General features: G+C 36.5%; 1 protein-coding gene across 3 annotated transcripts in view; it reads left to right on the top strand.

The window, feature by feature from the left end:
- LOC148944617 (asparagine synthetase domain-containing protein 1) overlaps positions 1–5,722 on the top strand; it is a 47,387-nt gene extending 41,665 nt beyond the window's left edge. For 2 of the 3 annotated variants that reach the window (XM_089100821.1, XM_089100822.1), the window contains exons 4-5: positions 446–613; positions 5,273–5,722. In XM_089100821.1, the coding sequence (XP_088956947.1) occupies positions 446–613; positions 5,273–5,695 (591 nt within the window). In that variant the 3' untranslated portion in view covers positions 5,696–5,722. The remainder of the gene's footprint in view (positions 1–445; positions 614–5,272) is intronic. The other variant, XM_089100823.1, reaches the window with a different exon arrangement.
- The last annotated feature ends 8,243 nt before the right edge of the window (positions 5,723–13,965 follow it).

The raw sequence follows: 13,965 nt of genomic DNA, 5'->3' as shown, positions 1-13,965 counted from the left end.
GACCTTTCTTTTTGGCCATCTATCTAGAGCCCAACGAAACGCAGCTCGACCCCGAAACTGACTGGAAAAAGGTTGCAAGAAAGGATTTCAAGGAAATTGGAGATTTTGGGAGGGGGTAAGGAGGGGAACATTGAATAAAGTGGGCTGGAGGAGGACTGTGCGCTTCTTTTGTTGGCCCCAGGTGGCTTGGCACTGCATTGAGGTGTCATTTGGCTTTATAGAAAGCTAAAAAGATTATTTAAATGTAACTTTGTTTACCCAAATAATCTCATATATAATTGTAATAAAGAAAACAGTAACTGAAATCAGGTCTTATTTAAAACAGAAACTAAGTTGATCGTCGCAAAGTTTTACAACGAGAAAATGTGATCCATCTTGCCGATGTAAAAATGTAATTTTCCATGTAGTAAAAAAGCGCAATTAATATTTTTCGGAAGTTTTTTAGGTTAACATAGCAAGAGAAGAGTTAACCAAATACCGTGCTTCTCATATTTCAAGATTAGTGTTCCCTCTCTGCTCGATTCTTGACGAAAGCCTTGGATGTGTTCTATGGTTTGCTGCCAGAGGAAAGGGTGTGTTGGTATCGCAAAAAGTGTATACCAGTGAAGCAAGGGTAAGCCTTATCTCACATAGTAATGAAAATGACGGCAGGTTTTACCAGCGGCTTCAATTCGCAAAAATGAAAGGGAGTTATGTTTTTCAAGATCTAACGGGGAAGGGTAATTTGTTGGTTTTTCGATTAGAATACAAAAAAGGAATTTTTCAATGAAAATACCCCCAAAAAGATGTTTCAAAATTTCTGGGGGGGAAAGTACCCCCCCCCTCTTCATTGACGCTCTTGAGTTTTACTATGATGTTTCATTTCATATAGTAAAAACAGAACCATTTTAGCTTCAATTATCTTTGCCTAAAACCTGAATATAGTACGTTTTTTCTCATTGTTTATTGTTATTATTCGTGCATATGGAGTTATATGGATTGGCTAATCCTGTGACTGCGGTGAAAAACAAATTGTTGGTTTTGGAAGCAGTTTACTGGTCAAAGCACCTTCGAAACTGTTCCCCAACTCATTGTATTTTTGATTGTATTTCTTATGATTGATTGTACTGGTGTCTTTTTTCATTTTCTTATTTTCAATTGATTACTCCGTCAGTATTGTCATTTTTATTTGTGATGGGCATCAATTCTATACTGCTACTACTACTAGAAACTCACTGCAGCAACAAGCTGCCTGCAGCACTGCAGCAACACAGCTAGCCATGATCCTTCTTCATTACACTCTATTCAAAGCCTCTCTCTTTACACTTTCCCAAGAAGTTTGCACTTCCCTTAAATCTTTCCTTATGAAATCATCCCAAACCGTTAGGGGGTGACCTACTTTTAGTTTGGCCCTAGACGGTTGCTCGACAATGACGATCTTAGGTAATTTGTCATCATTCATTCTCAGAGCGTGTCCTATCCGTCTCAACCTTTCCCTCATTATAGCCCTAGAAAGTGAGATTGACTCACATTTTTCGTGCAGCTTTCTGTTTGAGATACGGTCAGTCAGTTGGGTGTCCAAACCAATTCGTTGGCATTTTCTCTGGAAAATATGTAGCAAATCCTCCTGCCTTGTCGATGCGCCGATGCTTGAGAACCATGTTTGACCACAGTCATCACAGTAGTTTTCAATGTTCTAATCTTGGTGCGCAGGCCTATCTTCCTAATCTTTCAAACTTCTTTCAACTGTGATAAACTCCCTGGACCCTGGCTATTCTACTTTTAAAATCTTTACTACACCCGCCGTCATTACTAATAATGCAACCGAGGTAAGTGATATTGTCCGCTTGATCGATCTTCTCCTTCGCAATATCACCTCTTCACCTTCACCTATTCCTAGTCTTGGCGACTTAGTCTTCTTAATATTAATTTTCAATTCTATTCTTGCACCCTGAACTCGCAAAACTTTTATAGGCTTGCTCGTTTTGCTAACATTTTCATCTAGGATGCTTAAATTATCAGCATCGTCTAAGTCCAGGAGAGTTTTGCTTCCCATTTGATTCCGTGTTCCCTCATTGCCTTTGCTGTGCTCATTGGGACAAAGTCCATCAAGATGATCGTCTAAATGGGGATAGGACGCAACCCTGCTTAATTCCTGATTTAATACGAAACAAGCTACTTACCTCATTTCCTACCTCTCTTATAGAGGGGTTTTATTAGAGTTGTTTAAAATCGCTATGTACTTCCCCTTTTTCAAAATTATATTCGTAGTCTTCAGTAACTTATCTCTAACTTCATAACCACCATAGTAAAAAAAAAACAACTCATTTACCGCACTATCAGCACCTGGAACCTTATCATTTTTTAATTTTTTTAGAATTGTCACTCATTCTCCCTCACAAAACAAATCTTCCTTCGCATCCAAAGTTTCACAAACATTTTCATTCTTTTCTATATTTTTCCCTATAAATGTATCACGGTTTAGCTCATTATCCAAATGTTCAGCTCATCTCTCTTTAACTCATTCCTTAGTAATAGTTGTAGTCCCATTCCTGTATTTAACTGGTACAGGTCTAGACTGACTGTTCTCTCTCAGTTTATTACTATGCCAGTAGAATATTTTAATATTATGTTGCCTGGCTGTGTCTTCCGGATTTTCAGCAATCTTATCCATGGACTCCACTTCACACCTCCTTAATTCATATTATAATTTTTGAAAAATGATTTAAAACTGAAAAATGAACAACTGTGATCAATTTTGAAAATTGTTTTATTATTAAAATTTTTTGTTGATTTAAATTCTAATGAGAGACCAAGATCCACGGGGAAAATAGGTGAGTTGTTTGATTTATATAATAATAATAATATAACAAAAAACAGATTCCGTCGCTGCTTGTCTAAATTGTTCAAATTCCTAACATTTATATAATCTTCCCTGTAATTTCTCAGTGATTCAGTAGCTCTAAATTGGTCCAATCATAGGCAGCGCAATCGCACTGCCTAAGTAAAGAACGATGTTGGCACAATGTATTATTTATTATTATTTTTTTCTTTAGACCTGGGCACTTCGTCTCGAAGGAGTTGTCGTAGAAACTTCAAAAACGGCTCATTTGATTGGAAATTTGCAGTGGCTTGTGCCCTTTTTAATAGTAGAATGTTATTAGAAGGTAACTAACACCCCTTCCGCGCCCACCGTTTCCCCAAACACATCCAATCAAAATTTTGAGATGAAGAGTTTGTTAAGTGCAGTTGGTCTCCAGATAGCAATTATGTTTTTGAGAGAGACACTCCCCTACAGCCCTTAGGGCAAGGGTTGTAAGTTATGCCCTGGGGACATATGGTTTTTATAGAAAGCCTTGTCGTAGAAACTTCAAAAAAGGCTCATTCGATTGGAAATTCGAAGGGCTAGTGCCCTTTTTAATAGTCAGAAGTGATTGGAGGGCAACTAATCCCCCTCTCGCGCCCACCTTTTCCCCAAACACATCAATCAAAATTTTGAGATAGCCATTTTGTTTAACTTAGTTGAAAGTTCTGGAAATTAGGTCTTTGAGGAAGACAACCCCCTCACAGCCCTCAGGGCAAGAGTTGTAATTTATGCCTTGGGGGCATATAAGGTGTTTATAGAAAGCATTATTGTAGAAGCTCAAAAAGGGCTTATTTGATTGAAAATTGAAAGGGCTAGTGGTATTTTTAATAGTCGAAAGTGATTGGAAGGCTTGACATTTATCATAGGTAGCGCAATCGCGCTGCCTAAGTAAAGAACGATATTGGCACAATGTATTATTTATTTATTTTTTCTTTATACCGGGGCCTTTCGTATCGAAGGAGTTGTCGTAGAAACTTCGAAAAGGGCTCATTCGATTGGAAATTGGAGTGGCTTTTGCTCTTTTTAATGGTCGAAAGTGATTGGAAGGCAACTAACACCCCTTCCACGCCCACTATTTCCCCAAACACATCCAATCAAAATTTTTAGATAGCTATTTTGTTCAGTGTAGTTGATTTCCAGATAGAAATTATGTTGCTGAGGAGGACATTCCCCTACAGCCTTCAGGACAAGTGTTTTAAATTGTGCCCTGAGGGCATATAAGGTTTTTAGAGAAAGCATTGTCGTAGAAACTTCAAAAAAGGTTCATTCGATTGAAAATTCAAAGGGCTAGTGCCCTTTTTTACAGTCGAAAGTGATTGGAGGGCATCTAACCCCCCTCTCACGCCCACCTTTTCCCCAAACACATCCAATCAAAGTTTTGAGGTATCAATTTTGTTCAACGTAGTTGAAAGTTCTGGAAATTAGGTCTTTGAGGATGACACCCCCCTCCCCCCACAGCCCGCGGGGCAACGGTTGTAGAAATTACGATAAATAATCGAGCCAAATTCAAAATAAGCAGAAATTAAAATGAGTAGGGCTCTAAATCCCTATGCCTTCCCAAGGCCGAAACATAACTTGCAGTTTAATGAAAAAAAATACAAATGAATGTGCATCTTCAGTTTAATATATATACTGATATTTAGTAATCAAAATGTTAATATTATTTGATTGATTAAAGTTATAAAAGTAAAAACATTTATATCTTTTTCAGTAAAGTGCAAATTATTTTCTGGCGTCGGGAAGCAAACGTCGTTCTCAAACACTGTAATACTGAACTAGCCAGTCCTCTTTCATGATTCTTACGGCTCTGTTTTCGCTCCGGATCCTTCCCAAGGGTGTGGAAGTCCAGCATGTCATCCCTTTTACCAAGTCAGATCATCTTGGTACCCTATCCCTCTCGGCTAATACGGGTTGAGAATCCTGCTCTCTTGTATTGGTAGGGTCTCTGAGGGTATTTTCAATTAAACACTTCACATTTGCCTTGAGTCAAATAACCTCTGTAACGATAAGTAGTATGGGTTCCACCGGAAACACACGACACTTGACTTGTCGAGGAGTGGATTGACCTCCGGACCTGGGGTACAATATTGGGGTTCTGCCTCTTAGATACATGGTTGCCTAGTGGCATAGCAAACACAAAGTTTTTAGCAGCTTGGTGCCACCTATTGCGTCACAAAAAAAAGGTTTTGCAACAAAAAATTACCACTAAATAATTATTATTACTGATAATAGGCTTCTGGAGCACATCCATTGTTAAATCCTTCTAAAGTTGCATCTTTTTTTTTTTTTTTTAGGGAAAAGGATTTTGAGACAGATTTGATCCTTTTTTCGGTCGTTGTAAGTTAATATTTAAAAACTTGCGATACTATCTATCACCCAGGATTTTCTTCTTTAGTATGTTTTACATGTTTTTACATTCTTTTAAAGGTTATAATTGTGGGCAGTGGCGCAGATGAACAGCTTGGAGGATATAGCCGTCATGCAGCCAAATTCCGTACTGATGGCTGGCTTGGACTTATCAATGAAATTGCCTTGGATATATCAAGAATATCAAGTAGAAATTTTGGGCGAGACGATCGAGTTATCAGTGATCATGGTCGTTCTGGGCGCATACCGTTTTTGGATGAAGACGTGGTTAAGTTATTAAATTCTGTGCCTATAGAAATGAAAATGGATTTGAGGCTTCCAAGAGGAATTGGTGATAAAATTTTGCTGCGTGGTCTTGCGTGGAAGCTTGGTCTGATAAAAACGGCAAGTCGACCGAAGAGAGCTATGCAGTTCGGGACGAGGATAGCTAATCCTAAAGAAAAGGGATCTGATGTATCTAGAAGATTAATGGTTTCAGAATGATGATCAAGTTTTTAAATAAATCGTTAAATATGATTTTTAACAAAGTTTAAGTTTTTTTTTTTTCAATCACAAATAAAGAAAAAAAATAATTTTTAATAAAAAAAAAGAATAAAGAAAAAGAAAAACCTACGAGGGTTTGCGATGCCTTGAAAGTCTACAGGACTACTTTCCTAATTAATCAAATAAATCTCACGAAAAAATATTATAGCAAATCCAGTCTCCATCACTCATCAATAATCACCTCCCCTGACCTGCGTCCCAACCCAACTTTACCTCCCTTCTTCACCTACCCACACTACCAGCCAAAAAAAGATTCAACAATCATACCCCAAAAATAATCTTTCAATTTCTTTTTAAACTGAGGTATGTGTTCCGCGGCTTTAATGCTCACTGGTAGCTCATTCTATACTGATGAACCCTGGTGTTTCATTGAAAATGATGACCTGGTACCATAACAAATCAACAACTACATAATCACTATGCCTAGTTCCATAATTATGCAGGTCACTATTTATTTGGTAAAAACTTAAAAACATCAGGAGGTAAACTATTAATACACGAAAACACAAATACTGTAGCTTATGCTTTCGCTGCTAACGAAATTAAACAGTAGGATCAAGTACTGTCAAAATCCGAATGAGGAATAATAAATCACATATCAAACGATCTTACAAATGGCAATTGCAAAAAAGCAAAATTTACCCAAGTATGAAAAAAGAAAGTTCGTAACCACCTATTGACAATATGAGTAAAAAACTGAGATTAAGTTAATTCTAAAGTTTGTGTTCAAATGACTACTAATAAGAACGTTCATAACAGTAGTTTGAATATTGTCCAAAAAGATTTTAAAAAGGCAAAGTTTTTAATAGAAGTGGAGAGTGAAATTGAATCTGATAATAAGCAAAATTATTGCTTTGCAGCCTATGCAACATATATATATATATATCAAACTAGCTCAAACGAATTAACTCGTAATATTGTCTTACGTTTGTGGGATTACGTAGAACTAACGCTTTACTGAAAACACATGCTTAAAAACCAAGAATATTGTTTTAGGAGCTAAAAAGTCATTTCTTAGCCTTTAGAAAATTGATAAAAATAGAAAACAAATAGATAATAGATATAAAACCTCTCGTAGTCTTTCAGAAGCTAGGTTGGGAATCCTTTGCCCGAGGGGCATAGGTGCGATTTCTGGCGTAGTCGGTTATTTGGTTTAGGACGGGGGTCAGTGGCGTTATTCTGTAAGCTCAGCCAGAGTCGACCCAGTTCTAAAAGGGTACCTTGAGAAATCTGGGAAAGGTAAGCAGGAAGGATGTGCGAAAGCACAGGATGGCTATCCTGCAACCCCTAATTGCACTTCCTGGTGTTTTAGCATCTGGGGAATCATTACAGAGCATTAAAAAAATAACAAACTGATTTATAAGGTAAATCGTTCTTGTTACTAGCTGTTATATCAATAGAAGGTTATATAAAATTTTAAATTTTAGAAATACAATTTAGTATCACTCGAAATAGAAATTAATAAATCATAATATAAACCCAAAAATACATTTATTTATTTTTGTTGAACAGAAATTGTCAGACTATGATGCAAATTCTGAAGTTAAGTCTATAGTCTTAACACTACCGAGACATATTTGCTTTGGACTTGCAAACGAAATAACCATGAAATATTCATTTTCGAACCGAAAATAGAGCTTTAGACAGATTAAAAAAAAAAAAAAATACTTGACTGGCCTAATTTGTAGAAGTTGAACCAAATTAAGCAAATTCAAATGATAGAAACATTCTAAAATCATTTGTTTAATACAATAAAAAACATCCTAGTAGGCTTTATGTTTCTACTGTACAAAAATTCCTATAATATCATGTGTTTTCAATAAAGCACTAATTTAGCATAATCCTGCTGCAATATATATTCTATAGGCTGTGAATCAATAATTATTTTGAGTTTTAACTTCGTCCTTACTTTTGTCTGAAAAAATTGTTTTTAATTAATTTTTCCTCATTTTACCTTTAAAAATTATATAAAACTTGAATAATAAACGTGGATGAAATGAGAATGGACAACACAAAACTTGTCTCCGTGCTGAAGGTCGGGATGCTATACCTGTGAATATTGCCAGCTACTGATTTTCTGTTATTCCGTGGAAATAGGGGTTAGCTTACAATTTCCAGAAACGTATTCATCGGCTAGGAAACACAAAATTTTATACACAGCTATTGAATAATTTGCATTTAGTTGCCTATCTCAGAATTTTCGGCCATATTTCGCCAAAGTTTTTTTTTATTATTAGTCTCGCGTGTTAAGTCTCACATCTTAAAAAAATGCCGAACTTGTTGCTTTCTGTCAGCTAGCCTACATCACTTCAACAAACTGAGACAGCAATAGAAACCCATATGCGTCCCTTCAAAGCCTATGTTTCATCTATATTTTATGGGGTTCAACCAGTTTGAACAAAAATAGATAGAACCAATCAATCTGAAGAACCTTTTGGATTGCAGTCCATAGAGACTAAACATAAGTAGCATCTTCCCCTCGAAATGAAGCCATTTTGAAACGAATTTCTTTGAACATTCCTGAAAACAGTTTTTCTTTCCACGGTCTCGAAGAATATACTTGCTGCACTTGGACCGTAAACGGCCAATGGCCGTGCAGAAGAACTCTTGCATGTCAATTGAAATGTGAAGCCTTACCATAATTTGCCTCTTTCACGTGAAGGTAGACATGTCACTTTGAAATGGTTAACCAATCAAGGTGTATCTAAATAAGGGTGGGGGAGGGGGGTCCTAATCATGAAGGCACACATTCCTTGGTCCTCGTTTTTAACATAACTTGGCCAACTTTCCTTCAAAAAGATGAAAGAATACATGGCTTTAGACCTTAAACTTGAACTTATCTTCCAAACTTAGCTTTGGTGAAATTTTGAAAACACCTCGAACTCTTCTGGTAGACTTTTGGATGCATGGCTGAATAGTTCCAAATATCCTATTTTACTGAATTTAGGGCCATATGTCACTCTAGTCCTTGGCCAAACTAATTAGAGGACGCCATGTAATGCTGCATTAAACACTCGAATCATCAGTATAGTTCATCTGTGTTTAATTCAGGATATTATGTAAATGTAACATGCTTGTGTTTGTAAAATTGTCTGCTTATTGAATTTCCTAAATTTTATGAAACACGTGTAGTAGTTTAATTTCGGATGAATAAATTAATAAATTTAGTGGTTGCTTCTTATAGGTAATGAAAAAAAAGAAAGTTTTAACTGAAAGTAAGGAGCAACATTAAACCTTAAAACGAACAGAAATTGTTATATATATATATGAGGGGGTTCGCACCCTCGTCAATACCTTGCTCTTTGCTAAAGTTCGAATTTTGTTCCAATTCTTTAAGAATGACCCCTGAATCACAAAGGGCGTTTAATTAGAATAAATAACTCTTTTGTAAGTACTAAAAATACTTTAGCATAAAGAACAAAGTATTGACGAGGGGGCGAACACCCCTCATATACGTAATAATTTCTCTTCGTTTAAAGTTTTAATGTTGCTCCTTACTTTCAGTTGAAAAAAACTTCTTTTTTTATTAATTTCTGATCTTTCTTAAATAATGCTGGGAAATACGGCGCCCCTTCATGGAAAATTCTCTTCCCCAATAAAAATTACTCCATGGAAAGATCCTCCCACATACCCCCCCTCCACTAGAAAATATCCCCTTGAAAACGTAGGTATACATCCCAATAACAAGCACCAGACGTAAACAGTGGAAAAACTTTATAACTTGCGGCCCTTCCCCCGGGGACTTTGAAGGGTCAAGTCATCCTCAAAGCGATAGTTATTAGATTTGTCGACTATGCTGAACAAAATCGTTATCTTAAAATTTTGATCCGGTCACTTAGGAAAAAATGAGCGTTTGATGGGGCCTAGTTGCCCTCACATTTCTTGATCACTTAAAAAGGGCACTAGAACTTTTAATTTCCGTTCGAATGAGACCTCTCGCAACACTCTAGGACTACTGGATCGATACGATCACCCCTGAAAAAATAATAAATAAACACGCATCCGTGATCTTTCTTCTGGCGAAACAATACAAAATTCCACATTTTTGCAGGTAGGAGCTTGAAACCTCTATAATATGGTTCTTTGATAAGCTGAATCTGATGGTGTGATTTTCATTAAGATGCTAGGACTTTTGAGGGTCGCTTTCCCCTTTTATCGAAAATAAGGCAAATTTTCTCAGGCTTGTAACTTTTGATCGATAAGACTAAACTTGATGAAACTTATATATTTAAAATCAGCATAAAAATCTAATTTTCGATGTATCTATTGGTATCAAAATTCTGTTTTTTACAGTGTCAGTTACTATTGAGTCTGGCCACTCTTTACTTACAGTTCGTTACCACGAACTGTTTGATTGAAGCATACAAAACTTTAGGGGGAGAAAGGGGGAAAATGTATTTTTAAAATCTAGGGAGAGGTAATCCTGTGGCTTTTTTTAAAGAAAATTACCTAAAAAAGATATTCTCAAAATCAAAGGAAGAGGTAGGTCAACCCCCCCCCCCCTTCAAATTGGAGAGCAGGTAGGTCCCCTACTCCACCCTTTTTTCTCAAAATCGTCAGATCAAAATTTCAAGAATTCCATTTAGCCAAAAAAAATAAAATTAATATACAAACTTCGTTTTAATTATTCATGTATGGTGATCCAAAATCAAAACCTGCATTAATTCAAACACATTCAGAAATTAACTAACAAACAAGTTCTTTTAACTGAAAGTAAGGAGCAACATTAAAACTTAAAACGAACTGAAATTATTCCGTATATGAAAGGGGCTGTCCCCTCCTCAACGCCTCGCTCTTTACGCTAAAGCTTGACTCATTCTCACAACTCTATTTTTCAAAACAATAAAAAACTTTAGCGTAAAGAGTGAAGCGTTGAGGAGGGGACAGCCCCTTTCATATACGGAATAATTTCTGTTCGTTTTAAGTTTCAATGTTGCTCATTAATTTCAGTTAAAAAACTTGTTTTTTTATTTAATTTGAAGAGGGATCAAACTTTTTTTTCTGGCCAATTCCGAGAGTTTTCTTCCGCAGTTTCATTCAGTCGTTTATTTTTATTGCTCAATTAAATCGATGTTTGCTGTCCTTTCTTTTTCTTAACCCACTTTCTAAGACATTATAAAAACAAAAATCTTATGCATGAAACAAAACGTTCAGCTATTAAACCTTTATGTGATCAGATAAAACTATATTCTTTTCTATATAGCTTTCCCTTTTCTTCAGTCCCACGGTGATCTTTTCTAGTGAAATTGAAGGGGGCAGGGATCATTGATTCTTCCCTAGATTTTTAAAATACTGTTTTGGCATTTCAATTAAAAAATATTGATAAAACAACAAATTTACCCCCCCCCCAGATTTGGAATTACAAATTTTCCAACCCCTTTTAATTTTCAAGAGTTGACCACCCCCCTGATATTCCCAGATCTATTGGATTTAATTCATTTTTTATATTTGATAGGTCAAATTTACCACCAATGGAGCTCTTTGAATATTAGTATTCTCTTCAAATAAAATCCCCACCTTGAGCTTAAGAGGATTTGATAACCTTACAAGATCACCCTATCTCGCCCATTATAGAATTTTAGTTTGTGTGAACAAACTGTTCAGGACTAATTGGGCAGCCCTCTCTTAATTGGTAGATTTTGGATAGGAGATCCGAATAAACGATAGAAAACTGAAAGAGTACTCCTACTTTCTAGGAAATCTTGGAAAACCAATTTAGCTTCTCGCGTTTTGTGCCAGAGATAGTCATTCAGTTTTACCAAAATGTACATCATTAGAAAGTGTTTTTTCTATGAAACGGAGCAGAATTTTATTTTTAAAGTTTAGGAAAGGGCAAGCATGCCTGCTTGAAAAATATTAAAAATCAGCTCAACGGACATATAATTTAAGTAATTTAACAGCTTTGGGAGTCCCCTGTTGTCCTAGTCACCTTGATTGAAAACCATGCGAAGACACATATTATTTATGCAGTGTGTTTATTGAATAGACAGCGGTTTGCTTAACGGTTATTAAGAGATTAAGCGTTTTCTTTATATTTAAACTTGCCTCTCGTTAGCTTTTTGAACTCTTAACACATTTTAGATACGCTGTCAATTCTTACGAAAATCGCATTGGGAATTCCCGGTGGTGCAGTGAAAATTTACTACTGGGGCCTTTGTCTTTGAGACGGTCAGCCGATGCTGAGACCTGCAAAATGATTTTTAAGGTATCGAATCCTCTGGCTACTTTTGGCTCTCTTGCTTAATTTAAGGCCTAACTTGACGGTCCATATGGCTGAAGCTGCTTGCCACATTCTCGCGTATTAACATTCCCTTTCAGCAGCCAGACAGCTAAGGCTACTTGCGGCACTTTCACCTACCAAAAATTCCAATTTGAGCGTTATACGACTAAGGCTACTTGGGTACACTCGCTGAATAAAGGTCTCAGTCAAGCCTACCACTGAGAATTATAAAGTGACCCAGGATTGACTAGTCAAAATTTCTAAGGTTTGAAAATATCCCAATGTGCAAAAAAGTAATAATACGTATAAATAATGAATGAAGATCCTGAGGGTAATGTTTATGTTAATAATTATCCAAAAATTCCAAGCAAGAAATTGGAAGTCCCAAAATTAACATTTTGGAGGAAATCATAAGGATTGGCAGCCATGGATGAAAATTAAGCGTTCACGCTGTTATGGCTACTTGTGGCACTCTCACATGATACATCTGTCGCGTTTAGCAGAAACAGCCTAAGTCTACTTCCTAATTTTACAAGAGAGCAGAATGAAAATAAAAACACACAATGAAAACTTCTTTCTCACAAATCAGAATTTAAAAAAATTGAAACTTTAAAAGACTGATTTCTAGTTAACTTTTCAATCAGAATTCACTGGAATTGTTCAAACTGCTGAATTGTTTATCACTTAGAACAGTGGTTTTCAAACTGTGGTACGCGTACCCCTTGGGGGTACGCAGAAACTTTTAGGGGGTACGCGGCCGGCCAACAAAAAAAATAAAACAACCCTTTAACTATATGGAGGGCAATTTTATTTATATTTTAGCTATAGTTTACTTCGTACCGGCAACTGAGAAGGGGCATCTAAAATGTTTTGTGGGTAAAAAGGGGTACAGTGTCTAAATAAGTTTGAAAACCACTGACTTAGAAGATAAGGGAATCAAAATTTGTTATGCCCTTTTGTAGGAATTTATAACTCGGTCAGAATTAAAGATAAGCCCATTTTGAAAACACCAGTCGAAAGAACTCTTTAAGCTTTACCAAAAATCATATGCTTAATTTATTTTCGAATAAAAGTGGACTTAGGCCCTTGTTGCAAAATGGCACAGTTATGTCAAAACCTCAACCCCCATTCGGCTAAGACCTTTTGTAGCTGTCACCTATTAAAGGTTCTAATTTGAGCGTCCATAGGACTAAGGTAACTTGCACAACTCTGGCTTAATAAAGCTCCAAGCTTGAACGTCCACATGCCGAAGGATACAAGTGGCACCCTCACCTCATAAAGGGCTAAACCCATGAGTACATACGATAAAGCTTTATCAAACAGTTCGTGGTAGCGAACAGTAGGTAAGGAGCAACCCGGTTCAATGGTAACCGATACTCTAGAAAACGGAATTTTGATACCAATAGATGCATCAAAAGAATCAGATTTTAATGCTGATTTCAAATATATAAGTTTCATCAAGTTTAGTCCAACCTATCAATAGTTACGCGCCTGAGAAAATTTGGCTGATTTTCGAAAAAAGGTGGAAAGACACCCTAAAAGTTATAGAACCTTAATGAAAATCACACCATCATATTCAGTGTATTAGAGAACCCTACTGCAGAGGTTTCAAGCTCCTAGCTACAAAAATGTGGAATTTTTGCATTTTTTGCCTGAAGAAAGATCGCTGATGCGTGTTTTTTTTTTCCCCAGGGGTGATCGTATCGACCTAGTGGTCCTAGAACATCGTGGGAGGGCTCATTGGAACGAAAATTAAGAGTTCTAGTGTCCTTTTTAAGTGAGCAAAAAAATGGAGGGCAACTAGGCCCCCTCGCACGCTCATTTTTTCATAAAGTCACCCGATCAAAATTTTGAGACGGCCATTTTGTTCAGCATGGTCAAAAATATGATATTTATGTCTTTTAGGATGACTTAATCCCCCGAAGTCCCCGGGGGGAGGGCTGAAATTTATGAACTTTGCCCAATGTTAACATATAGTATTGGTTATTGG

The sequence above is a fragment of the Artemia sp. Qi Xiang Cuo genome, chromosome 14 (assembly GCF_049724085.1).
Source record: "Artemia sp. Qi Xiang Cuo chromosome 14, ASM4972408v1, whole genome shotgun sequence".
Classification (NCBI taxonomy): domain Eukaryota; kingdom Metazoa; phylum Arthropoda; class Branchiopoda; order Anostraca; family Artemiidae; genus Artemia; species Artemia sp. Qi Xiang Cuo.
The sequence above is the reverse complement of the archived record's forward strand: the minus strand, read 5'-3'. Positions and strand labels throughout refer to the sequence as shown.